The 25,084-nt window shown below is 52.1% G+C and overlaps 1 protein-coding gene across 1 annotated transcript in view; it reads right to left on the bottom strand.

Moving 5' to 3' along the window:
- IQSEC2 (IQ motif and Sec7 domain ArfGEF 2) overlaps positions 1 to 25,084 on the bottom strand; it is a 76,923-nt gene that overhangs the window by 5,810 nt on the left and 46,029 nt on the right. Inside the window, 9 exon segments of the mRNA XM_087859627.1 lie at positions 89 to 188; positions 2,099 to 2,224; positions 2,937 to 3,076; positions 5,482 to 5,648; positions 6,639 to 6,761; positions 7,235 to 7,396; positions 8,828 to 9,723; positions 12,258 to 12,659; positions 13,560 to 13,821. Coding sequence (XP_087715753.1) covers positions 89 to 188; positions 2,099 to 2,224; positions 2,937 to 3,076; positions 5,482 to 5,648; positions 6,639 to 6,761; positions 7,235 to 7,396; positions 8,828 to 9,723; positions 12,258 to 12,659; positions 13,560 to 13,821 — 2,378 coding nt within the window.

Here is a 25,084-nt window from a genome sequence, read left to right as displayed (position 1 = left end):
AAAAAACTGGAGGTTGCTATGGATGAAGGATGAGCACAGGGGCCATGGCATAGACTTTTGGGATGCTAGGATCCAAGAAGGGACTCACATGAATTCTGGAAGAGCTGCATGTGCATTTCCACGAGAGGAAAGGACTGACGAAAGCTGTACGTCACCAAGATCTTCTTCTTCTGGAAAATTTTGGTGACCTTTGGCAGGGGGTGGGAAAAAGACAAGAGGCAGGGCTTGGGGTGGGGACTTTCCACATGACACCTCTTTCTCATAGCCACCCTCCCCTCCCACCGCCACTAGCGGACATATACACACAAACACACATACCCATGAGTTGGGAAGAACTGAAGCTTGAGAACAGGAGAGACGGGAGAAAATGCAAGTTCCTGATGTAATGACGACGCACAACAGGCATTTACGATTTTTACAGGAAGTAACTGAATGCTGTTCTCTCCAGAAAGCCTGTTCTATCTAACATCTCACACAGACTCCCCCACCCCGCCCCCTTCTCCAAGCTTCCAGAATGCTGCTTCAAGTGCCTTTCACTATGACGCTTTAGGTGAGCACGCTGAGGGTGTGGTCGCCCCCTGCTGGACCAGGAGCGCCAAGAGGAGTCTGGTTTTCCTGTCTCTTGCCCATCCCTGAAGAACCCAGCAAACAATGGCAAATGCCAATGAACCCATGTCTAGAGTTAACTTGTCTTCCTCTCAATAGCCCAAGGTCTTTACCAGTACTTGGGCACTCTGGATTCAACCACCATAGGCTGTGAACACCTCGGACAGTCTACAAGTGGTGTTTAAAAGCAAAGTATTTCATTTCAGGATGGTTACAGCTCACGGTTATGCAGAGCATTTTTTTTTTTTAGTCCTTTGGACTGTAAGCTCCCAAGAACAAGGACTGAGTCTCACTCATCTCTGTGAACCCAGTACCTACCATGGGGCTGGACACACACAGGCATCCGTGCGTGACAGGTGGTGAGACATTTACTCAGCCTCTGTGTGGGCCAGGCACTCCTTTGGGTTAGGCTATTCCACATCTGACTTCTTAACTCCATCCTCATGACAACCCCATGAGATAGGGATTAGCCCCACCTCACAGAGGAGGAAATTAAGGCTTAGAGAAGGCATCAGAGGGGCTTCAACTAAAGCGGCAATGCTCAACTAGGGGTGACTTTGAACCCCAAGGGACATCTAGCAACGTCTGGAAACAGTTTTGGTTGAAGGATTGCTACTGGTATCTAGTAGGTCGAGACCAGGGGTGCTGCTAAATGTCCTCCAGTGCACAGGACAGCCCCCACAACGAAGAGTTACCCCGCCCCAAATGTCAACAGTGTTGAGATTGAGAAATCCTGTTCTAAAGAAGAGAAGACCATGGGGGTCGGGGGGGCGGGGGGCTCAGGTCACTGTCCTCAAATCCCTGAGGAGCCGTCTCAGCACAGGAGAGCACTTGTTCTTTCTGATTGCAAGGGCCTGGGGAAGATGGTTAGAGGAAACCCATTGGGAGATAGTTTCTACCAATCAGTGCTGTCTAACCAGGAAACTGGCTGCCTTGGAGGAAGGCGGCCTTCTGTCTCCACAGTCATGCAAGCAGGGGGCCATGCAAGAAACGGGTTCTTGTCCTGGGTAAGAGGTTGGATGGGAGACCCTGAAATTCTCTTCCCACCAGCTGGGTCCTTAGGAGTCCCAGCTCTAAAAGATGCATATCTACAATGGTGATGAGCTTGGTTTTAAGAATCACTTCAAGCACCCTGACCACCCGAAGGTTTCAGAGTGACCCCAGGGTCACAGGTTCATCTCCTTCCAGCCAACACTCTGGGCTACAGAGGTGGATGGGGACTTCTCCTACCGCTTCCTAGGTTGTAGGTCTGTCAACTCCCCTGGTCCTCACATTTTCTCCCCCTGTGCAGCCGTCACTACCTCCAAATGGATCCGAAAGAGAAAAGGGGGGCGGGGGAGGTGGCTGTGCCTTATCTGAGACTGCAGAGATCCCATGGCAAAGCACCTCACCCACCACACCTCCACCCGCCAACATTAACATGGTTCACCCTGGACCCAGGGTCCAAGCTCACCACCCCCACTTCATTTCCTCCCCCCACCAGTGCTCATACCACAAGGAGATCGTTGAAGAGGAAGACTTCCCGTTGATGCAACCCGAGCCGCTGGGGGCGGTTTGGATCTGGTACCTCATAGAGTTGACAGCAGCAAACCAGTCGACGGTGGGGAAGAGACAAGACCTAGGCAGGCATGAAGAAATAGGTGTCAGCAAGGCTAGCACGCCAGCTTCGGGCCTCCGGCACCTTATCGTTCAACCTCAAGAGGAAGTCTACTTCTGATACATATCACTGTCACTCTGACACGAGCAGTCTGAGCAACAGAGGCCTTGGTTTGCCTTGGTCCTTAGAGCTCTGTCTATCTGGAGTGCCTTTCTTGCCCAGTTCCATATTCCACTCTTCCTCCAAACCCCAGTTCTAGTGACAGAAATGGCCTCTCCCTCCTTTCTGCTCCCTTAGACTGAGTATAAGGCAGAAGTGTGGTGCTGTCTGACACCCCACACTCCCAGTCTGTGAATGCCTCCAAGGACGGAGACTCTGTCTGATTCACATCTGTGTCCCTACTCCCTCGTGAAATGCTGGGCTCTGTGGAAAGGCATCTGTAAATGTTTGTTGACTACAAGACTAGGGCGTGGTCTTGGTTTTGGTTATCAGCTAACCATTAGCTTGGCTCCTCACCTGGGATGGAAAGGCAAAATCACAGGTGGGGAGGATGTGTGTTAGATGCATTCCCCCAAGAGCGTCTCACTCTGCACCAGGACCCCTGAGGAATGCATTATCACCCACTCCATTCAGCAGGACGGGGGGAGCCTGGGGCTCAGAGAGGGGTACCTATCACTCAGTGGCAGAAGCCGACCCAAACCCTGTCCCCTCTGCAGCCTCCTAAGGCACTTACCGGTTTCTTGCCCACAATCATGCGCTCCACGGCCTGCACCTGGGACACATGGTCATCATTGGTTCGCAGTTCGCGCCCCTGGATACGCTGATAGATGCCCACCAGGAGGTCTCGGGGGATGTCTTCACCATTGTCAACCCCTGGGGAGGGGAGGAACACAGGGATATATTGCATACATGTGGGGAGTGCGTGGCAGGGGTTCTGCACAACATCCCACACCTAGGCAGGAGTGCAAACAGTGACCAGGACTGGAGAGAGTGGGCACCCTCAGTCCCTTGGTCAGGACTGGGCCAGAAAGGAATCCTTCGCTAAGCAACTGGATAGCCAGTTGCTTTCTTTCCCAGTGTGGGGATTTTTTCTAAGCAACTCAGAGTACACTGTGATGAAAATAATCAGATCCTTTTTTCCTTTCTAAATAGCAAAAATAATGTTAAATGATATACCCAGTGTTAAAAGGGCAGGGAAGCGGGCACGTATATTAACATAACTGTTTCGGAAGGTAACTTGGCAAAAACCTAAATATTCCGTGATTCTTTCTCTAGGAATCTGCTCTAAAGAATTACTCAGAAATACGTGCAAAGATACATGTACAAGTGCTACTTACAGGAAAAGTTTGAAACAACGTAAGTTCTCACAATAGAGGCATAATTAACTAAAGCTGAGTGTATCCACTCAAAGTAATTTACAGCTATTCAAAACTTGATGTTTACCAAAAGCATGAGAAAATTCCTGTAGCAAGGTAAGTGGAAAGAGCAGGATAATCAGTTACATTCACGGCATGATCTTAACTGTGTAAAAAGTTATGTATGCACAGGGAAAAAAAAGACTAGAAAACAGCAAAATATCAACCACGGTTGCCTCTAGGGGGCAGAATTCAGGATGATTAAACAGTTTTTTCTCATTTGCTGTATTTCTGAAATTTCTGGGTATGAGCAAGTATTCATTTCATTTGTTTGCTTATTTATTTAATAATTGGAGGGGGAAAGATATACACAGATATAATACATACATACATGTACATACATGCATGCACACGTACATATATATGTACGTATGCATGCACGCATACACACATACATACAGAGAGGAGGTACCTCCTCTTCAAACATACACACACATAATGCACACACATACGTGTATGTGCAATACACGTATGTATGTACCTACACACATATATGCACATACATGTATGTGTGCATGCACACACACATACATAGAGAGGAGGAGGGAAGGAGAGAGGATGGGAGGAATGAATGAATGAATGAATAAATGACTAATAGCAGGATTCTGGGAGACAGCTCCAGATGGCCCCTGATCTAACTTCCTCCTCCCAAGTCTATCATCCTTCTCCACTCCCGACTGTCTGCTGAGTGAAACCCACTCACTCTTCCCTCTAAACCTTCTGCTAGAGAAAATGTTTTCTCCTTTGGAAATGCCACGCCTCCTCCTTGGACAGGTGCTAAGGGAACATCATTTATCACACTGCCTTTTTACCTCAGCTGCCAAGGAGCTTGAGCCCGGCAACCGTACAAAGCCCGCCGGTCAGCCAAGTTGTCTCATCTGTTTCTTTTCCTCAATTCTATTTCTCTCTTTCATTTCTGTTTAAATAATCCTAACGTCTGTGCCATTTTTAGTAGACTGCTCTTCGGTAAGAGGCTGGGGGCTTGACATCAATACAATAAACTAAGAAAAAAAGGTCAAGGTGACACCTTTCACCTGGCACTCGAGGCCCTCATGTATTGATTCCCACTGACCTTCCCGACTGGATCATCCACCCCTTCTTGACTGTTCTCCCAGCAACTTTTCCTACCTCTGTGCCTTTGTATTCTTACTGCTAGGTAAGCCTCCTCTATTGCTACCCTGTCATGTTATCCACGCCTTCTAGGACCACCTCAAAAATGAAAATGCTACTTCCTCCAGGAAGTGTGTTGGAGGTGGGCTCTCCCTCCTCTGAGCTCTGACTGCACTTTTGGCCTGACATCATGATTCGCTTTTTTTCTTGCGTTGGGTAACTGATCCTGTAAGTCAGTCTGTCCCACAAACTGGGAGCTCTCTTGGGGCAGGGGCTATGGTGTCCTTTGCGCCCATCACAGGGTGTGGCACACGGGAGTCCCTCAGCATCAGCTGGCTGGCTGGTCAAGGGAATAAATGAATGTATGGATGGAGGAAAGGATACAGAGAATAATTAAATGAGCCTTTATGGGCATAAATAAAGACAAGAAGGAAAGAGGAAGTGATGCGTCAATAAGTGGATTCGTATAAGCTTGGTAAGAGCCAGGGCTTTTATCTCTCACGTTCACTGCTATAATAACCCCAGAACCCAGTCAGTCAGTATTCAGTGCAGGAATGAGCGGATAGACAAACAACGTTTTGAGTGAATTAATAAGGGAATGTGGCAGCTTTGGCAGAAAATGAGAGAACATCACAGGTTCATTTCCAGGGAGCGTATGTGATCGCCCCCGCTCCTTCCCCAGCCCACCCCCCCTGCCCACTCTCCCTTCTAAGGTGAAGGACCGGACAAGCCGATAGGGAGGTCTGGGGTCACCTCTCAGGTTCTTGATGAAGTCATCTAGTTTCATCTTGCGTTCAGCCTTGACGCTGGGACTGTACATGTCGGTATTGAGGAGGATGATAGCAAAAGCAAGGATAAAGATGGTGTCTGGGTTCCGGAACTGGCGCACGAGGGCTGGGTTACACACACAGTACCGCTGGCTGTAAGGCAGGATCAGGGCCAAGGTCAGGCACCAGTAATCTTCACCTACCCACCATCCCCCCAAAACCCAGTCTGGTGTCCCCAACCCTCTCCCCCAAGAAATATTCCCAAGCCTTTTGGGCATGTTCTCTTTCTTCAGTTTCTCCAAGACTAGCGTGTAAAAATCACAACCACGACCTTTTATGGAGCTCTGCTAGGGGACATAGGTATGTTGTGTCATATAATCCTATCACAATCCTGCAGGGTTGCTATTAGCAGCCCCATTTTACAGAGGAAATAATGAGGCAAAGCGAAGAGGTAACCTGCCCAAGGTAATAGAACTGGCAAATGGTGAAGACAAGATGAAAATCCAGATCTTTCTGACTATACGGCAAATCTTTCTCCCATTACGGGCAACAAGTTCTCAGCAATTCTTCTATTTCTCTGCTACATACCCCGAAGTGGTAGAGCCAGGATATCTATCCAGGTCTGCCTGATCCCCAAAGCATTAACAGTAGAGGATAAGAGTCCAGGGCATCAGGTCATGGAGGCAAACACACTTGAGTTCAAATCCTGGCTCCACCTCTGACTCACTGTATGACCCCGAGCAAGTCACCTGACCTCTCTAAATGTCCGATTTCTTATCTGTAACATGGGAATAACAATAAAAGCACCTACCTCATAGGGTTGTTGTGAGTATTCGGCGAAATAATCGTGTAAAGTGCCTAGCTCAGCACCTGATACCTGGTGAGTACCCGACAAGCGTTAGCTGCAGCTGCTGTTGTTGTCACCTATTGGATGCCCACGTCCCAGAGGCTGAGCTAGATACTTTAGGCACACTACCTCTGATCCTCACAACTGCACAACTGCCTGGTAAGATAGGACTTATCATTTCCATTCTCTGGTGAGGAAAGTTTGAGGCTCAGAGAGATGATTTGGAGACACATACTACACTGTCCACCTCCCCTCAGCCCCGGAAGGGAAGCTTCGGGAGTGGGAGACAGGCACACCTGAAGGCTTCAATGAGTCGCTCCACTTTCTGGGCCTCGCCTTGAACCCGGATGTGGGATTGGAACTTCCGGAGTGCGTCATCCAAATCCATGGAGGAGAAGTCCATCTCATCCACCACACAGCTGCGGAACAAAGAAGTAGGTATGGCACTCTCAAATCCTCTGTAGAAAACCTCTGGCCAACCCTGACCTGCCGGAATGGACAAATGCCCCCATGGCCAGACTTCCAAAATCTGGACCCATGGCCCTAGCAAGTACTTAGGAGGATGGAATGTTTGAAATGGAATTCATCCCAGAAAAATCAAGGCCAGACACATGGTTACTAAGGGTCCTTCCACTGACCCACTCTTTTCAGAGACAGGAAAACTGAGGCCCAAAGCAGGTCAGAGGACAAGCAGGCCACCCAGAAGACTTTTAGGAATAGGGCCAAGAGAGATCAGACCTTTTTGAAGTACAGGGGTATGGGAGCAGGAAGGTCTCTTCATCCTGTTTTGTAAAGTTTATCAGAGCAAAAAGGACCAGCTGCCCACTCCCTCCCTCCTGCCCTCCTTTTCCAGGAATCCCTGGCCCAGTCTGCCCCATCCTGGGGTCCTCACTCCAACACATCTCTGTTGAACTGCTTCTGCCGGTTCCCTAGGAATTCCCCTATCATCTGCCGGCTCAGGCCTTTCCGTTCCAGGATAAAGTGAGCCACTCCCACCGGTGTGTCTGACAGGAAGCCCCGCTCGATCAGATACTGGATGCCCTTCTCTGGCTTCCTGCAGAAAGAGGGGAGGTAGATGAGATGACTGTCCTCCAAGAACTCTGCCCTCTCTCCCACTGCTTGAACTAATTTGGGGCCCAACTGTAGCCTCAGAGAACCAAGGAAGTTGAATATATAATTTGGTCCAATCCCTTCATGGCACAGATGAGAAAACTGAGGCCCAAGGAAAGGAAGCCACTTTCACAGAGCTTCCAATTTCCAAGGTATCCTCAACCCAACTTCCTCCTTCACAGGAACCACACTACAATGGAAAGAAAATTAAGATCTAATGAGAGGCTTCTCTATTCTGGGAGCTTCCATACTCCCAGCAGGCACTGAGGAGTCCTGGGAAAAGGCCTGAGCTCCAGGCTACACCCTTCTCTCCGGGTCACAGACCCTCAGAATAGGAAAGCAAAGAGGTTACTTTGTCTGCATCCCATATTCCACCCAGACGAGGTATTACCCAGCCTCTGTGAGTGGTTCAACAGACAAAATACTCCCTGCTTTCCACAAGGCCAAATCCAGGTCTGAACTAGCCCATATTCAGAACCCCAGAGCTTTTGGACCCCACGAGGCTGGAATTTGGAAGAGACTTTAGCACCACCAGAGTCTCAAGTCCATTGCTTACCAGTTGTATGACTCAGGACAACTCCTTTTACTTCTCCAAGCCTCAGTTCCTTCTCTATAAAACAGGGAGCTACTTCCCACCTTACTGCTCTATCGCGAGAAGTAAATACAGGTGGCAGGGTCTACTAGGCTACAAAGACATAGGGCACTCGTTTTCTAATTCTTTTCTGACCAAATGTCATGCTTCCACCCCGCTCCTAAGCACCTGGCACAAGACCAGGCATGTGGAAAGACCTCGGTCACAGTCACTGACTACTCCAGCACCCCACCCTGCCCCCCAGCGCTTCAAATATACACACCCTGCTAATCAATAGATGAAAGCACTGAAGCCCAAGGAAGGAACACACCTTGGCCAGCACTGCACACAGAGTTTGGCCGAAGCTGGGTTAGGGGTTCAGGGCTCCTGTGACTCGGAGCAGGGCTCTGGATGCATCATATCGCCTCCCCACCAAAAAGGGGATGTGGGGGAACCAAGGTTCAGAACCCGTCCCTATAGACAGCGAACTGGGGAGAAGGAAGCTTCTTGCCCAAAGTCACACAGCCAGGCAGAGGCAGTATTAGGACTAGAGCTGCCTCTGACAGAGGGTGTGTGTGTGTGTGTGTGTGTGTGTGTGTGTGTGTGTGTGTGTGTTGGGGAGGGCTTTCTATTCTGCCACCCCATTGCCAATCCTCTTCCCTGAAAGGCTGGGGAGAAACCCCATCCACAAGCTGAGAGGATGGTGGAAGCAGGATCTCAGCTAGGAGTTCAGCCCCTGTGGGCAAAGTGCCCCTAGCAGGCAGGGTAGGAAGGGGTGAGGAGGCAGGATTGGGGAGCACGTACTTATTGAACAGGTTGAGGCCGATTCTGTAGTGCCGCCTCTGCACCACGTCATTGTTAAAGGCTGGCGAGTCCCAGCTGTGCCTTGTCTCCCGCTGGTAAGTCTGCTTGCACAGGCCTGTGGCTGGAGGCTCCCTCAGGCTGTCCCTCGAAGACGAGCCAGAGCTGCAGTTGATGGTCTCGTTGGAATTGCTGGAGCTCTCAAGGCTCTCATTATCTCCTCCATCAGAGTTCTCGCCTGCAGCCTCGCACTTCCCCAACCTCCGACCCCCAGCCACACCACTGGGCCCGGTGCCACTGTTGGGGGCTGGTGGCAGGGGCCCTGGTGGGGCTGGGGCTGGGCCCTCCGGGGCTGGGTAGTGGCGGTGTGGGATCGGGGCCCTGCCTGGTGGCCCCTTGTGCTTCAGGGTCCCATGGGGGCTGCAGCCATCAGCCTCATACACCAGCTGGCGGTGGACAGAGCCGCGATCTGAGCGGTCACTCAGGTCCACGGAGCTGTCACTAGGAGGCTCAATGGTAAGCAAGGGAAGGTGGGCGGCCCGCAGCCGGAAATCCCGGCACTCCAAGCACCCAGGAGCCCTGCGCGTGCCTTCCTCACGGGCACCATCTTCCCGGGTCCCTGGAGGCACTGGTGGGGGAACTGGCGGGAGGGGGGCCGGCGCCCAGAACTCGGGCCGGCCCTGGGGTGGGGGCTCTGTGCTGGGTAGTCGCTCAGGGGATGGTGGGGGAACTGGGTCATCCAAGTAGAGGGGAAGATCACTGAAGGATGTGGCTGAGCTGTCCTCTTGCTGTTCCTTTGACTCCCGCTTCTCCAGTTGGGCTGACCCTGGCTCCTCAGACATGGGCCCTGATGGGTGGCAGTTCAGGGCCTCATCAATGGATTCAGCCAGAGATTTTACCTGTGTGGGCAGAAAGGGGAAGAGGGAAAGGGAGAGAAAGGAAGGCAAGATGAAGGGAAGGAGGGTGGGATGGGAGGGAGGGAGGATGGGAGGGAAGGAGGGCAGGAGGGAAGGAGGGAGGTAGGGAGGGAGGGGAAAAGGGAGAATCTTCCTTAGTGGATCAGCCAAGAAGAAGTGGGTCCCCTCCCCCACCTCCACAGGTTCTCAGCAGTATATAAAACAACTCCCAGGGAGCCATTGTGAGCTCACAGGAGCTGGGTAATGGCGACAAGTTCCCTTCTCAGATACCTCAATACCTCCTTCATTATAGACCCAAGCCAAATGCCCCCTCCTCCCTGATTCAACCCGTATTTCTTGCCTCAGCCATTCCCCAGGGTAAACCAAAATCTCGGCTTCCTCCGGGCTCCCAGAGCCCTCCATCTGGTTCTGTCTTAGGAAATCCATAATATTTATTATTTGAGAATCCAAACCATGGCTGGTAACTCTGCTTCTCTGTGGTATCTAGTTTCCAAACTGCTCTCTAATGATCCCTACCTCTTGGTATCTACACCCTTATGTACCACACTGTCCCAGGCATGGTCTGTGGAACAAACACTATATGGCAGAAAGGATGGGATGTCACTTCTGCGATTAGGTTATGAAAGACTACAGCTTCCTTCTTGAGCACTCCTTTTCATTCTGCGCTCTCTCTCTCTCTCTCTCTGTCTCAGACCCATTGGTCTGGGGGAAGCCACACCATGAGCTGTCCTATGGAGATGCCCACATGGTGAGGACCTGAATCTTCCTGCCATTAGTCAAGTGAGTGAGTTTGGAAGCAGACCCATCAGCCCTAGTCAAGTCTTCAGAGACTGTGGTCCCACCCTAGAGCCTGATTGTAGCCTCATGAGAGACCCTGAGCCAGAACCACCAGCCAAGCCACTCCCAGGTTCCTGGCCCTCAGAAACTGCAATAAATGTTTCTTGTATAAGCTCAGTCTTTAAGTTCAGTTTTAAGCTACTAAATTTTGGGGTCATTTGTTCCGCAGCAATGTAACTAACACATGTAACTAACACACTTCTCCATCGGATGTGGATAGCACTGACAGCTGGGCCCAAGCCTGGTCCCTCAATCTCTGCACCAGACTGTGATCCCCTATCCCCCATTCTCCCCTTGAGGCCTGGGTCCAGGTCCAGTTTCTCTCTTTTTAGCTCAGTTCAACACACTTGACACAGAAGAGGTATTCAATTAAATGTCTGTTGTATGCATGGATGAGTGATTTAGATCTTCCCTTTAATACTTCTTTCCTTCCCTCTACCTACACCATTTCACTAGCTCCAGGGAAGCCTGTCCTGGCCGATGGCAGTGCCAGATCACAGAGGTTAGAGAAGAATGATTTCTTCTCTTATAAAGCTTCATTCATTCATTCATTCGTTCATTCAACAAACTCTGGCAAATACCTCCTTGGTTTTAGGAAGGAAACGAACATGCACTTAGCAGCTACCATGTATAAGTGCTTTCATGTATATTACCTAGCTGAAGTGACTCTTCAAAACGGCTTTAAAAGGAAGGTTTTATCTCCATTGTATTGATCATGTTTCAGAGAGGTTAAACAACTTGCTGAAGGTCACATCGCTGGGAGATGGCAGAACTGGGATTTGCACCTGTACGGCTACGCTGACTATACCTCAAGCTGAGAATAACCTCCTACCACCATCACGGCTTATTACACTCTCGCCGTTTCGTGCTTTTGCCAGTGCAATGCCTGTGCAAGCGACACCCTCCCAACAATCTCTAACTTGCTAAATCTTATCTGTCTGGTAAGGCCCAACTCCAGTGCTATTCTCCCAAAGAAGCTTTCTCTGGTCGTCCTAGAAGAAAGTTTCTTTTCCCTCCTCTGGGTTCCCATGGCACTCTACGTGATCCGTCCTCATGGCTCAGAGCACACTGTATTTCAGGAGACAAGCACGTGCACATGTCTGCCATTTCCTGGCCTCAGAGCTCCTTAAGCATAAGGACCCTGCACGGCTCTCATCTGTCTCCGTCACGGTGCCCAGCACAGAGCCTGGTCCCTAGTGGTGTGGTATAAGGGAAAGGGCACGGAGTTTGGAACTAGACAGTGCTGAGTTCCAGTCCAGTTTGGAGAAGTCACTTCGCCTTTCAGGAACTTGGAGCCTCAGTCTCCTTCTCTGTAAAATTGGGAAAACACCACCACCCCTAGCCCCCACCCTGGTCTTGCAGATTGTTATAAGGCACACACAGCTCCTGGCACAGAGTAGGAGCGCATCACCTGTTAGTTAGACCTGAATTTGATAGTGAATCAAGTTCCAAAGAGTGGGAACGTAAATTTTCTTATGTGTTCTCCACACCTAGATTTTTAACTTGCTTGTTTTAACGATCTGATTTTTTTTGTCTGGCCAATTCGTTCTCATCAATCTCATAGCCCCTCCTCAAATGCTTGCCAGGCAACTTCTTTCAGTGTGGAATATAGGTAAAGAGCTGTAGGAGGAGCCAGCACACGGGGATGGGGAGGAAAGGCCCTTTCCAGGGATGCTGACCTGTTTGGAGAAGGAGTCCTCGAGCTCTGTGATGTCATTAGAAAACTCTCCAGATGTGGTGACGGAGCTTCCCCCACCATCGATGCCCCCTCCACAGGAGCCTCCATAGGGGAGCCCTCGTTCAAGCCGGTGGCTCCGGGCACCAGCCATGGCACCCTCGTCCAGCGAGGCAGGCTTGCCCTCGAAGTACGCGGGGTTCTGTGCCTTCTCGTACTCCTCGAAGGAGAACTGCATCCTCATGTTGGAAAGGATGATGCGACGGGACATGCGGCTCTCTGAAGCTGAGCTGCGGAGTCGCTCAAAGTTCTTGTTCATGCGGTACTGGCGAAAGGCCGTCTGGATGGTCCTGGCAGCCCTGCGGCTCAGGAAGGAGCCCCCATACTTCCTCTCCAGCATTTCCACCTAGCAGGGGAGGGTCGAGGGGAACAAGGTCAAAAACTCACCCCAGCCTCATTCATCTCCCTGGGACTCAACTACACTCCCCGCTCCCCCGCCAAGTCACAGCTAACTGCCTAGAGCTGCCTGGACATGCCAGGCTGGGCTCTGTGTGGTGTCCTCCCTTTAATCTCCGATAGCGCTTGTCACATGGGGCTGGATTATGGTTTTCTTTCTTATTTACAAGAAGTAGAGGTCCATTATTCCAAAAAAGTTCGGAAAAAAAAAACCCCAGAGAAGCCAAAAATGGAGAGAAAGTAAGAAATAAATTGAGAGCCAGAAGGAGGAAAGGAAAGAGGAAGAGAGAAAGAAGAGAGAGAAGAAAGAAGGGAGGGGGAGTGGGGAGAGAGGGAAAGAAAGAAGGAAGGAAAGAAGAGAGGAAGGAAGATTGGTTCGCCTAATGTCCTGATACCTAGGAATGACAATTAACATTTTGGTATATGTCCTTCCAGGTTGTTGCTTTTTTTTTTCTATACATGGTATTTTGTGCCCCCCCACTTTTTTAAAGCTGAATGATATCCTGTGTGATATATGTGATATACTCTTCTGAAAGTGTCAATGTATGTGTCTGCTTCTCCTGTTGGATAGATTTTTGGAGGACTGGGTCTGGGTCTCATTCATCTTTATGTCTCCAGTGCAGGCTTGGAGCTCAGTCGATGTTTACTGAGTGAACAGGAGACTCAGTGGCTGGGTAGTGAATGAGTGGGTGAGTCCCCAGTAGGGTGAAGGATCCTAGAGCTAGTCTCCCATTCTAGGCTCCCTATCCCTCCCTGGATACCACCCTCAAGTGCCACATCCCGACCCCCCTTGGTTCTCTTGTACGCCCACTCCCGCCCCCATTCCCAGCCAGAGCCATCTCCTCTGCACCTTTTTGTCCTGCAGGTCCGTGGAGAGTTCATAGCTGTCCGATAGGGCCTTGGAGCGCTTTATCTCCTCCTCCTCCTGCTTCCTCAGGGCGACACTGGCTGGCTGGAGACGAGCTCGCTGAGCCCAGGGAAGGCCCACCCCAGCTGGGGGGCCCCCCATGTGGCTGCTGGTGGGGGTCAGCTGGCTCAGCCGGTAGGGGGGTTGGCTCCCAGGACTATCAACCGCTGTGCTCAGGTCACTGCCTGGGGCATCACCCTCCACACTGCGGGGATGAGATAAGATGAGGCAGGATGTGGGACCAGGAGATGGGCCTGCTCAGCCAGACTGAATGTGGGTGGACCAGATCCCTTCCCACAACACCATCCTCCCCAGCTTCCTCACAGACATAGGACCCCCAATAGTTAAAAGCCAGAGGGGAGTTCTACCTCTCCCCAAGCTGTCCTTTGCAGTCCCTTCCCTTCAGGTCCCTGGCCTTCACAACCCTACCTTCCCACAGCTCACAGCTCTAGCTGCTTAGACTCTTTTACCTCAAGGCTGGGTCTTCTCACAGGCTTGTCCCTGTTCCTACTCACCCCTCACACCTGGTCCCTTCATGGCCATGTCCCCTCACACCCTCATCCCCAGACCAGTTCCTCCCAGTCTTGTCCACTCGAGTCCCTTTTTCTAATAGTTCTGGCCCCTAACAACTCCATCCCCAAACCCTCCTTCCCCTGATGGACAGTTCCCTCACAGCCCCATCTTCCCCCCAGGCCCCTTCCCCTCTCAGCTCCAGCCCACATGGCCCAACACCATGTGCTACAGTTACCCTCCCAGCCTGATCCCCCAGCACCACCCCAGATTAGCCCTGACCCCAGGTCTGGGGCCCACTCCTGCATCCTGTGCCTTCAGACTCACCCCTCCCCTGCCCAGCCCTTCCCCCTACAGCCCTGCCCCTGCCCTCAGCTGCCTGGACACTGGCCTGGCCAGTTCCCAGGGTTCCCTGGCTACAAGGGCTCAGGCTTGGAGACAGCCAGAGGTGCCTCCCATTCAGCATCCTCACAGGTAAAGAGCTGCCCTGCGGGGCAGCTTCTTTTTTCTCCTCATGGCCTCCTCTGTTCAGCTGGGGGAGGGGGGGCAAAAGTCTTGAGATCGAAGACTAGCAGGAGCTGGGCACTGGGCCTTGCCTGCCCTGGTTACCCAGAGCTGTTGTTCCTCCAGACCTGCTCCCATAGTGCCATGGCAACCAGGCTGCCAGGGAACCTAGGTGGCAACAGCGCCAAGGTGCCCTGAGCCTAGCAGGCAAGGTGAGGAGCCACAGAGGTGAAGAGAACCGAGGAGGGGGGCCAGGAGGGGAGGGATAGGTGGGTGAGGCATGGGAGTTGTGGGGGGAATGGGTGTGGTAGAGCCCAGAGAATGGTCTGGTTTGGGCAGGCACACGGTTGGGGGGCTCTTGGCTGGAAAGGCTTAAGGGGCCACTCCCCAACCCCTACTTGGCAGAGGCCAGGGCACAGCACCGGGCAAGCTGGGGTGGATGTAAGGGGCTCCCTACCAGTGTAGGAACTTCAGCTGCATCAGACCTGCCAGCCTTGCAGGAGAGCACTTCGGGCTGGGGGCTGCGTGTAGTGGGGTGGCTACACCCACCCACCAGGCTGGGTCCTGGGCTGCAGGTGTAGAGCTCAGCTCCACCCTAGTGGGCCCCCTCCTCCCCCTGCCGCCCACCATTCATCCCCCACCCTCCCAATGTCAGCCTATAACACTGCCAGAAGCAAGGCAGAAACAGACTGGGGAACTGCCCTCTACTCCAAATCCTCTTTCCTCCGGGGCCTCAGGGGCTTGTGAAGTCCCACTTTGGGGGTCAGACTTTGTCTAGCTTCCCCCACCAACCCAGGCATCTAAGATGCTCCTCTCCACCCCCCCTCAGGACTGCAGGATCCTGCCCATTAAACTTCCAAACCTCTCCCTCTTGGCACACAGCTCAAAGCCAGGTTTGATCCAATTGTCTCCTCTGTTCACAAACCATCCATAGCTCCCGCTGCCCACAAGAGATAGTGCAAGTTTCTTATCCTGGCACTTGACGCTTCTCAAAGATACAATAGCTAACGCTTATAGAGCATTTAGCACACCAGGCACTGTTCTTACCACTCCACATTTAATAACCTGTGTACTCTTCAAAACAACCCTGTGGGATAGGTATTGTGACTTAGCTTCATTTTACACATCAAGAAACCGAGGCCCAGAGAGGTTAAGTAACTTATCTATGGTCACACAGCTACTAATGATAGAGCCAGGATTCAAATCCAGGCAGTTTGACTCTAGAGCTCACACTCTTAAACATTCAGCCAGACTGCAGGGTGAGCTGCCAGCCCCCCATCCCATCCACCCTTCCCTCCAGCCTGGCCCAGATCCTGTTTCTCCCAAATACTCCTCTGCGTTCCACCTCCCAAACTGCTCATACGGTACCTTCCACCTGGAATGCAGTCCCTATCATCTCTGCCATCTGCAATCTGAGAAATCCCCCCACACCCTACTTCTATCAAGATTCAGGTCATATGCCATCACTAAGAAGCCCTCCTGAAGCCCGCCTCCAGCCAGAAATTATTGCTGATCCTGTTCGGAGCTCCCACACATAGCACATGTCTGTCCTTCTTTTTATGGTGCAGGTTAGCTTTGGCAAAGCGTGACAGCTATTTGTGTTCATGACTCCCAGAATCCCAGCACAGGAAGAGCATTTGGTAATCTCCTAGCCAGCACCGAGCACAAGGCCTGGAACAGAATAGCTCAATAAATGCTTTTGGAGTGAAGGAGTCAATGAATGAGCGCCGGTGGCTATGCTAATAAATCCTCCCACCTGAGCCTTGACCTCCACCGCCAGAGTCATCTTCCAACCCATTCTCCGTCCTGTGGCCAGAGAGAACCCTTGAAAGTACAGATCTGACCAGTCTGCTCTCCTACTAAAACCCTTCCACAGCTCCTCAGAACTCATTCAACAAACAACAGTTGAGCATTTTCGATGTGCCAGGCACAGTGCTGGGTGCTGGGAATATAATAGTGAGCAAGACACATCAGATGTATTCCCCAGGGGAGGTGACATTCCAGTGAGAGAGGCAGACTATAAATATATATGACCATTTCAGGAAGAGATAAGTGCTAGGAAGGAAAATATGGCAGACGGATCAAAGGTGCTGTTTTCAGCATGGTGGTCAGGGAAGGTCTTCTTGAAGAAATGGCGTATAAGCTGAGCCCGGACGGAAGTGAGGGAGTGAGTTGTGTGGTTCCCTGAGGCCAAAGGAGTCCAGACAAAAGGCAGGGCCAGTGCAAGGACGCTGAGGTAGACCAATGCCTGGCATGTTTGAGAAACAGCAAGGAGGCCAGTGTAGCTGGAGGGGAGTGAATGAGGGGAGCACGAGAGGAGGTAAGATCAGAGGGGGAATGGGGGCCAAATCATGAAGGGCATTGCACCCGCGATAAAGACTTTGGGTTTTGCTCTGATCGAGATGAGCAGAGGAGGGATGTGATCTACCTTAGGCTTTATAGGAATCATCATCCAGGGGATAACCTCTAACTACCTCAGCAGAACCATGGATGGCTCTCCTGTCCTGACCCCCGCCTCATATACCTTCTGCCCCGTGCCTTCAACCTGGCTACCTCCTGCTCACCCTTCAACATTTAGCTCACGTGTGCCCTTCCACGCCTACCTGCCCCGTCCACATGGGTGGGCTTACAGGTCCTTCCTCTGCTGCCGTAGGGCCCTATAGTCACCTCTATCCCTAGGGCAAGAGCATTAATGAGCTGACTGAATCCTTGAAACTTTTGAGGCAGACACCGTTAGCCCCATGTTATAGATGAGGACGCAGAGGTTCAAAGAGGAGATATAAACTTGCTCAAGATCACACAGCTTTTAAGTGAGAAAGTCAGGAGGCAAAGACAGGGCCCAGGCTGTCTTTTCATGACATCTCGTCGCCTCTCGCTACTTCTGGCTCCGTGCTGCCCCTGGCTGTCCACTCTTTGGCAATTCTTCCTTTTGGAGCTGGCCCCCAACTCCGATCGCAAAGGGAAGAGTGGCTGTCAGCGCAGCCTCCCCCAAGAGGGCCTGGCAAAAAGGACGGTGCTTGAGGGTGTTGTTCCTGATACCATACAGACTGCTGAAGAAACCGGACCTGGGGATGTGAAATCCCTTTGCTCAGGGCCCCCAAAACACTGAGGGGCATGCTGATCACATGGAAAATCTCTCTTCTCTCTCTCTTTCTCTCATATGGGCACATTAGCACGTGCACGCACGCGCGCGCACACACACATACAAGAGGAATACGTGCAGTAAAAAGCTGGGAAGACTAGCTTCAGGGCTTGACTGCCATTCACTGGCTGTGTGGGCCTGGGCATGTCTCTTTACCTCTCTGCACTTGCTTCTCATCTGTGAAGGGCTAGAGGGAAATGCAATTTCCTCTTTGGATTCCTGGACTTCAGAAAGGGCCTGGGAGACACCCCCCCACCGCCCTGTCTGGACTCCTCCCAGCCAGGAGCAAAGAACACAAGAACACAGACACACACAGACACACACATGTGCCTGTGTGCACTGTCATCTGGGCCATTCTGTGGGGGAAACTAAGAGCATCCTCTGCAGTGGGGGAAATAAACCACTTTACACAAATAACCACAGTACAAAGCTGAAAGTTCTCAAGGCTGGGGAACAGAGGAAGTGCTGGGGGAGCTCAGGAGAGAGATTCCTTCTGCTTGGGGGTGGCTGAGCAGAATAAAAATAAACTCACACTTACAGTGCACCTTCCCTGTGTCAGGCATTTTCCGCACATTATTTAATCTGCATGACAAACGTGAAGGAAGAATTAGGATTCCTATTTTGCAGGTGAGGAAAAAAGCTCTGAGGGGGAAAGTAAAGGTCTCAGAGCCAGCAAGTGGCAGAACAGGAATCTAAAGCCCAGAGCCTGGACTAGTTCCCCTGCTGTGTTAAAGGCTTCCCTGGGGAGGAAGCATTGACCAGGGCCTTACCTAGGAGGAGCCGGTAGAAGTGAGTGACTGCGTGAACCAAGGCATTAAGATGGGGAGAAGCAGGGCAGAACATTCTGTGGGGATTTGGAGTGGCCTGCCCGCTGTGTGGGGCATTGATTGACTCTCCCTGGATGCTGCTCCTAATGGGAGGTCTCTCTCCCTCCTTCCCTTTATTGGCACTGCCCTGAGCCAGGCAGCCAGCAGGGGACAGGATCAGGATGCAGTTGCCATGGAAATGAATGGGGGCTGTCGCTATGGATACCATAAGATGAGGGCAAGAGGAAGCTAGGGATGCTGAGGACTATCCCCATGACAACTTAGGCTGGAAGGGGGGGGACCGGAAGTGGGAGATAAGAAAACAAGGGGAGGAGGTCAGCACACCTAGATGAGAGCAGGGGCTTCGGGCTTTGCAGGAAGACCAGCTCAGGAGATCCGACAAAGGGGTGGGTGGGGCAGAGGGGTGGAAGGACCCCAATCACCTCCATCTCCTCTGATGGTTCTTCTGCTGCCCAGTCCCAGTGCCGTGGAGATTCCAAACCTGAGGCCAGCGTGGCTTGGCACAGGGGCTGGCAGGGGAGGAGGCCATCAAAGGGGCTAACTGGGGAGACAGCAGGCAAATGTGGGCTTGAGGGCACACAGACCTGGGCTTGAATCCCAGCTCTACTTCTTTGCAGCCCTAGAAAGAATTGCTGTCATTTACTGAGTACCTACTTTTGACTAGGCCTAGCAACTCTGCAAGGTCCAGGCTGCTCTCCCTGAAGGAGATAACAGATAAGGAAACTGAAATGCAGAGGGATGAAAAAAACTTGCCCAAAGTTTCAGAGCTCAGCAGTGGTGGACCCAGGAGCCAAATCAACATTCCTGCTGTTACCCGAACCCCTCCCCCGAACCCCCGCCCCACACTGAACCTCCCCTCCCAGGTCTGGTCCACATTCCCCAGCTCCCTGTGCCTTTCCATAGTGACATGCAGAAGGCCAGATGCTGGGTAAGTATCTGTGGAGTGTGGGAAGCAACCCTGGAGGAAGCAGGAGAGACTGAGGTTAGACGGAAGAAGTGCCTGACTTCGAGAAGAGTGAGTCATGGGTTTGACTTGCCATGGGGAGACGAGCCACAGAACAGGGACGGGCTTTATGAACCATCCAATCCCCGAGATCCAAACTGAGGCCCACAAAGTCAAAGTGACGTGCCCAGGGTCGTGGAGAATGAGAACCCAAATCCCCTACCTTCCCGGCCAGTGTCCCACTTTTAGTCTGAGCAGCCCCTTGAATCTGTCCAGCTCCCCCCAAACCCTGCACCTTTAAGCTCCCAGACAACAGCTGGGCAACAGCAGGCAACTTGCACTTGCTAGGCTATGTGAGCCCAGCGCCTGTGCTCATATTCTTCCTTTGTGTCTTCTGCCCAGGATGGCCTCCCTCTCCCCTTGGCCCCAGACCTCATCTGCATCTTGCAGCACTCTGAGCAGGTGAGCCCTCCTGAAAGTCACTTCTGACTCACTTCTCCCCCCTCACCCCCCACATAGAACCTGGCAGGGTCAGCCCCTCCCTGCTCTGCACCTTGTGCGCACTCACATCATGGGTGGTCCTTATTGGCAGCTAACTTGTGACACCCTCTTGAAGTGTCCCTCCCCTTCCCTGCTCCTGTCTCCCAACGGCAGTGGCCGGGTATGATTCACCTCTGCGGACCCTGCAAGCCCAGGCCAGGGCCCAGCACACAGCACGTGCTCAGCAGCCACCTTGGTCCCCTAAGACAGGTGGCAGTCGTGTGTGTCTGAGTGTATGTGACCATCCTGCCTGACGACTGTCACCCTAAAAGCCACAGCCCCACATGATCAAAACCCACCCACACTCAGTCTTGTGATTATCTCTACCAGGCAGACACAGAGAGCCTGCCAGGCACAGAAGGTCAGCACCTCCACAATCAACCTCACACACCCACTCAGAGCTCCTCACACCCAGCCTCACACAATCACATTCCCTTAGATACATAACATGCACTGTCTCTCACTACTGATCCACCTGCCCGCCACACATAAACACACACACATATGCACAGGCACACACATTTCCCTCACAGCTGACAGAAACCTTCTCCCTTCCCCCAGCACAGGCCCGCGGCCAATTCAGTTGCCTACACAGGAGTCTACACCTCCTGGGCTCCCACAGTGATCACCTGACCTTGACTTACCCTCTGCCTCCACCCTACTTCCTTGTAACTCCAGTCAGATAAAGGGTAGAATGGTCTCTCCAGCCACAGCTCATCTAGCCTCACACACGCTGGAGAGCCAGTTGAACAGAGCCATCTTCACACCCCTCCCCAGCACAACCCTGGAGCTCCCCACCAGGGTTTTGACCAGGCTGTGACAGTCTCCTGTGATGCCTCTTCACATCTACCACCCATTCAAACCCTTCCCAGCCTTCCACTCTTGCCCCTCCTCCTCCAGCAAGCCCTCCTTGACACTAGCATCCTTCCCAGCCCACCCCAACATACACCCTCCTCTTTGGGCCAGGAACAGATTTTGTTCACCAGTGAAGCCATATCCACTCAATCATTTCTGCCCTTCACACCCTATTTTTCCAAAGGCATTCTCGTCTCCCCTGGGAGACAGCCACTGTCTTCTTTTGGAGCCCTCACAGTATTTAGCTTAAAGCCTCGTCGGGATGCCTAGGTCGCTCAGTTGGTTAAGCATCTGCCTTTTGCTCAGGTCATGATCCCAAGGTCCTCCTTGCTCAGGGGGGAGTCTGTTTCTCCCTCTGCCTGCAGCTCCCCCTGCTTGGGTTGTCTGTCTGTCTGTCTGTCTCTCCCTCTCTCTGACAAACAAATAAAATCTTTAAAAAAATAAAATAGTAACATAAAGCCTTGCCCACAGTTAGGTATTCAAGCAATGCCTTCTGGAAGAGTAAAGGAGGGAGAAGAGGAAGAGAGAGAAGGAGGAACAGAGGAAAGGCCAGAGGGAGATGAGAAATAAATTAGAGTTTGAATGAGAAAGTGAGTAGATGAGTTGAGTGGCTCAGTGAAACAGAGAGTGAGGGAATAAGGTGAGCCTCTGGGAAAAGGACAGGACCAACGTGATGGGGATGTTGAAGGGAGGGCTAAAAGAAAGGAGGGACTCTCACGTGGGCCCGAATCAAAGCAAGAGCCACCAGTCACTGCACACTTGCCCAACTGTGCACCAGACCCTATGCTGGGATCCTTGTGTTTCCTTGCTAATCTTCACGATAACCCACGGAGGTAGACATATTCTCACTGCGCTAGGGAGGAAAATGAAGCTCAAGGAGAAAATACTTGCTCAAGATTACACAGGCAGTGAATAAGAGAACTGGAAGGTAAACTCAGATTTGTTCAATGTCGAAGGCTTAGAAAGGGAAAGCCAGGGTATGAGCCCACTTGGGGGTCTCCTGACTTTGCTCCCACCCAAGACACATTATGGAAGGTGTGGTTCCTACAGTCCCTAAAGGATACCTTCCACCCTCCCGCCAACAGTCTCCAGGGATTCTTAGAACCAGCTTCTGGAAGGTGCAGGAAATATTCAGGGTCATTGCATCTGGAGCAAATGGCTTCCCCTTAGAATCACAGATCCCTAAAGTTGTAGAATCGGAACCTTGAAAGTACAGAATCAAGGACTCTTACCATCACAGAGTATTAAAATCATACCATCAGAAATTTTTGTAAAATAACAGAGCCATGAAATCTTTTAAAATAATAGAATCATGAAATCCACAGGATTGGAGACTCCCCAAATTGCAGTGTTGTAGAAATAGAAACCAAAGAATTGCATGGAATGTGTCATTGAATTATCATATTTTAAATGCATGTAATCATACTTTCTTAAAATTGTCGCATCTGAGATTGACAGAATGTCGGAGATGGAGGAGCCGTTGGAGATCCTCTGACCCAAGCCCGCTCCACCTGTCACACATGGGGGGACACTAGGTAGCAGAGGGGCCAAGCGGTGTGTCCCAGCTGGCCAGCTCATGCTGCCTCAGGTTGACAGGCTGAAGAAGGCAGCAGGCTTGCCCGTGGTGAGAGCGCCACACCATTCATTCATTGAGTGCCTGCCTCTTGGGTGTTGACAATACCAAGAATCAAACCCTACACTCTCTCCAAGGCCCTGTCCCCAGCCCTGGATAGGAAAGAAGGTATAGCCCTGGTGGGGACAAGAAGAGGGAAGTGGGGGGAAGGGTGGAACATACATCAGACAGAGAGAAGAGATCAGCTTTTATTGATGGAAACTCCTTTGTACACAGCGACTCACGCACTCTGAAAGGCCTTTTCCTCCTGATCATATTTACAGAGCACTATGGGAGTGGCAGAGGGCATGGGACGAGGCCTTTAAGCAGTGGAGGAGATGGCAGCAATGGCCACAGCGAGGGAACAAGCAACGGGGAACTAGGCAGGCTGGGTCCCGCCCCCGTCTGGTCCTCTGAGCCCTAGGCACCCTGCATCTCTGTTTGTGCTCACAGAGGACAGAGGTAGGTCCTTGGGATGTCATTTGGAGACCTCTCCAGGAGTGGCAGGCTCCAGGGTGCCTGGGAAGTGGGGTGTGGGTGCGGGAGAGTCCAGGTTCCAAGCTCCAAGCTCTGCTGCTCCCACATTTTAGTCAGACCTAGGGCTCCAGCCTTTATAATTCAGGGGCTGGAGTCCAGGAGAGACAGCAGTGGGGGTGTGTGGGGGGGAATTCCAAGGAGGTGGGGGAGGAAGGGGCACGATGCTTGCCCATCCTGAAGCAGGGACAGGGTCCCATGGGGGATCGCGGGCGGGGTGGAGGGGGCTGGTTAAGGCTTTTGCTTCTGCATAGAAAATGACCCTTGTCCTCTCAGTTACCGAGAGGAGGGACTACTGCACTCGGAGGCCGGACAGCAGAACTGATGAGCGTCTTCCTCTTCCTCTTCCTCAGTCTCCTCCTCCTCCTCCTCTTCCCTGGGGCCAGGAAGGGCAGGGTAGAGGCCACAGGCGGGCGGGTGACAGAGAGAGGCAGAGGCATTAGTTTGCAGAGAAGGGGAGATACATGAACGGCTTTGGAACCAGGGTGGTGGGGCTAGGATGGGGGTCTGAATGGGGAGGCCAGGGTGACAGATTATCTAGGGCCACCCCCAACTCAGTCTCCAAGGAGCCTGCAACAGCCCTTCCCCACACCCAAGCTGGGCACGCTTAAGGTCATGCCTGGAGTATGCCAATTCCACTTCGACCCGGCAGGTGCCCGACCTTCATTTGAATAGAAATAGTAGCAACCTGCTCAGTGCTGGCTCTTTGCAGACATCATCTCATTTAACCCCTGCAACAACACGGCAACATTTTAGAGATGAGGGAATTGAAGCTCAGAGAGGTCGAGATAACCTGCCCAAGGTCACATAGCTGGGTGAGAGAGTCCGGATCTCAGCCCGGAGTACTCAGAGCTCCAAGTCTCAGACTCGTCCCGCTGGGTCCCTTAGGTGAACTTGGCACTATCTCTAGAAATCTACCCTGCCCTTGAAGGACAAAGATTTGTATTTCCTGAAGGCTCAGGGTTGGGGAAATTGGAGATGCTCAGAAATGGAGTGTGGAAAGCCCACAGCTTTGGAAGCAAATAGGCCTGGGTTCTAACGCCAGCTCTGCAAGTGCTCCCAGGCTATGTGCCCAGGCATGCTATTGCCCCTCTTGAAGCCTCAGTGTCCTCATCTGTAAAAATGGGGCTCGTGATGCCAACCCCATGGGACTGTTGCAAAGACTGGAACATATGTCAAGTGCCTGGCAAATAAGAGCAACAGGAACATGGTGGCGGTTATTGTTAACTGCTCGTGAACTGAATCTATTTCCCAAGGTGGCCATTGGCACCCACACAGAAGTGCCAAGGTGGCAGTGAGGAGCCGGTGCGGGAACGAGCTCCTGTCCCCAGGGTACTGCGGAGTGGTACCAGGGGCCTGTCTACATGTGGCAGTCACTGGAGCCGGGCTACAGTTTCATGGCGTGGATGGACACACAGCAGGGCTCAGGGGGTCCAGCTGCCTTGGGAATGAAAAGGTTGATCCTCTGGAGATAGCTAACGGAACAGTATCACCCCGCTCCCAGACCCCTTGGCTCAAGAGAGGCAGTAAGTATGGAAGCCAGGAAACTGGAGGATTGGGAAGAGATGAGAAGGAAAGAGGACAGGGACAGGCAAGGGAAGGCACTGCTGTCCATCTGACAGGCAGACAAGCCCACACACGTGCATGTAACACACATACACGCACACATGCACCCACTCTTCATACTTAAAGCTCCCTCTGACACATTGTTCCACAGAGTCAGAGTCAGTAAAACCACATGAAGCAGAGCTCAAGTCCTGGGCAAGCAGCTTGCCCTTTCTGAGTCTCCCATTCCTCAACTAGAAAAGGAGAAAACGCCACACCTCTCAAGGCTGTCATGAAGAACAAGTGATCTTCCCGCCCCATTGCTCACTCCCCTCGCATCCAGGTCAGGCCTCTGCCAGCCCTTACCCTGACCCTGCAGTCACCTCCCAGTTTCTTCTCTCTACCCTTTTGGACCCACTGGGCTTCCTAATAAAGTATGCAAGCATGAATCTCCTG

The sequence above is a fragment of the Ursus americanus genome, chromosome X (assembly GCF_024610735.1).
Source record: "Ursus americanus isolate L20-20 chromosome X, mUrsAme1.1.p, whole genome shotgun sequence".
NCBI lineage: Eukaryota > Metazoa > Chordata > Mammalia > Carnivora > Ursidae > Ursus > Ursus americanus.
This window is presented reverse-complemented; position numbering and strand designations above follow the sequence as displayed.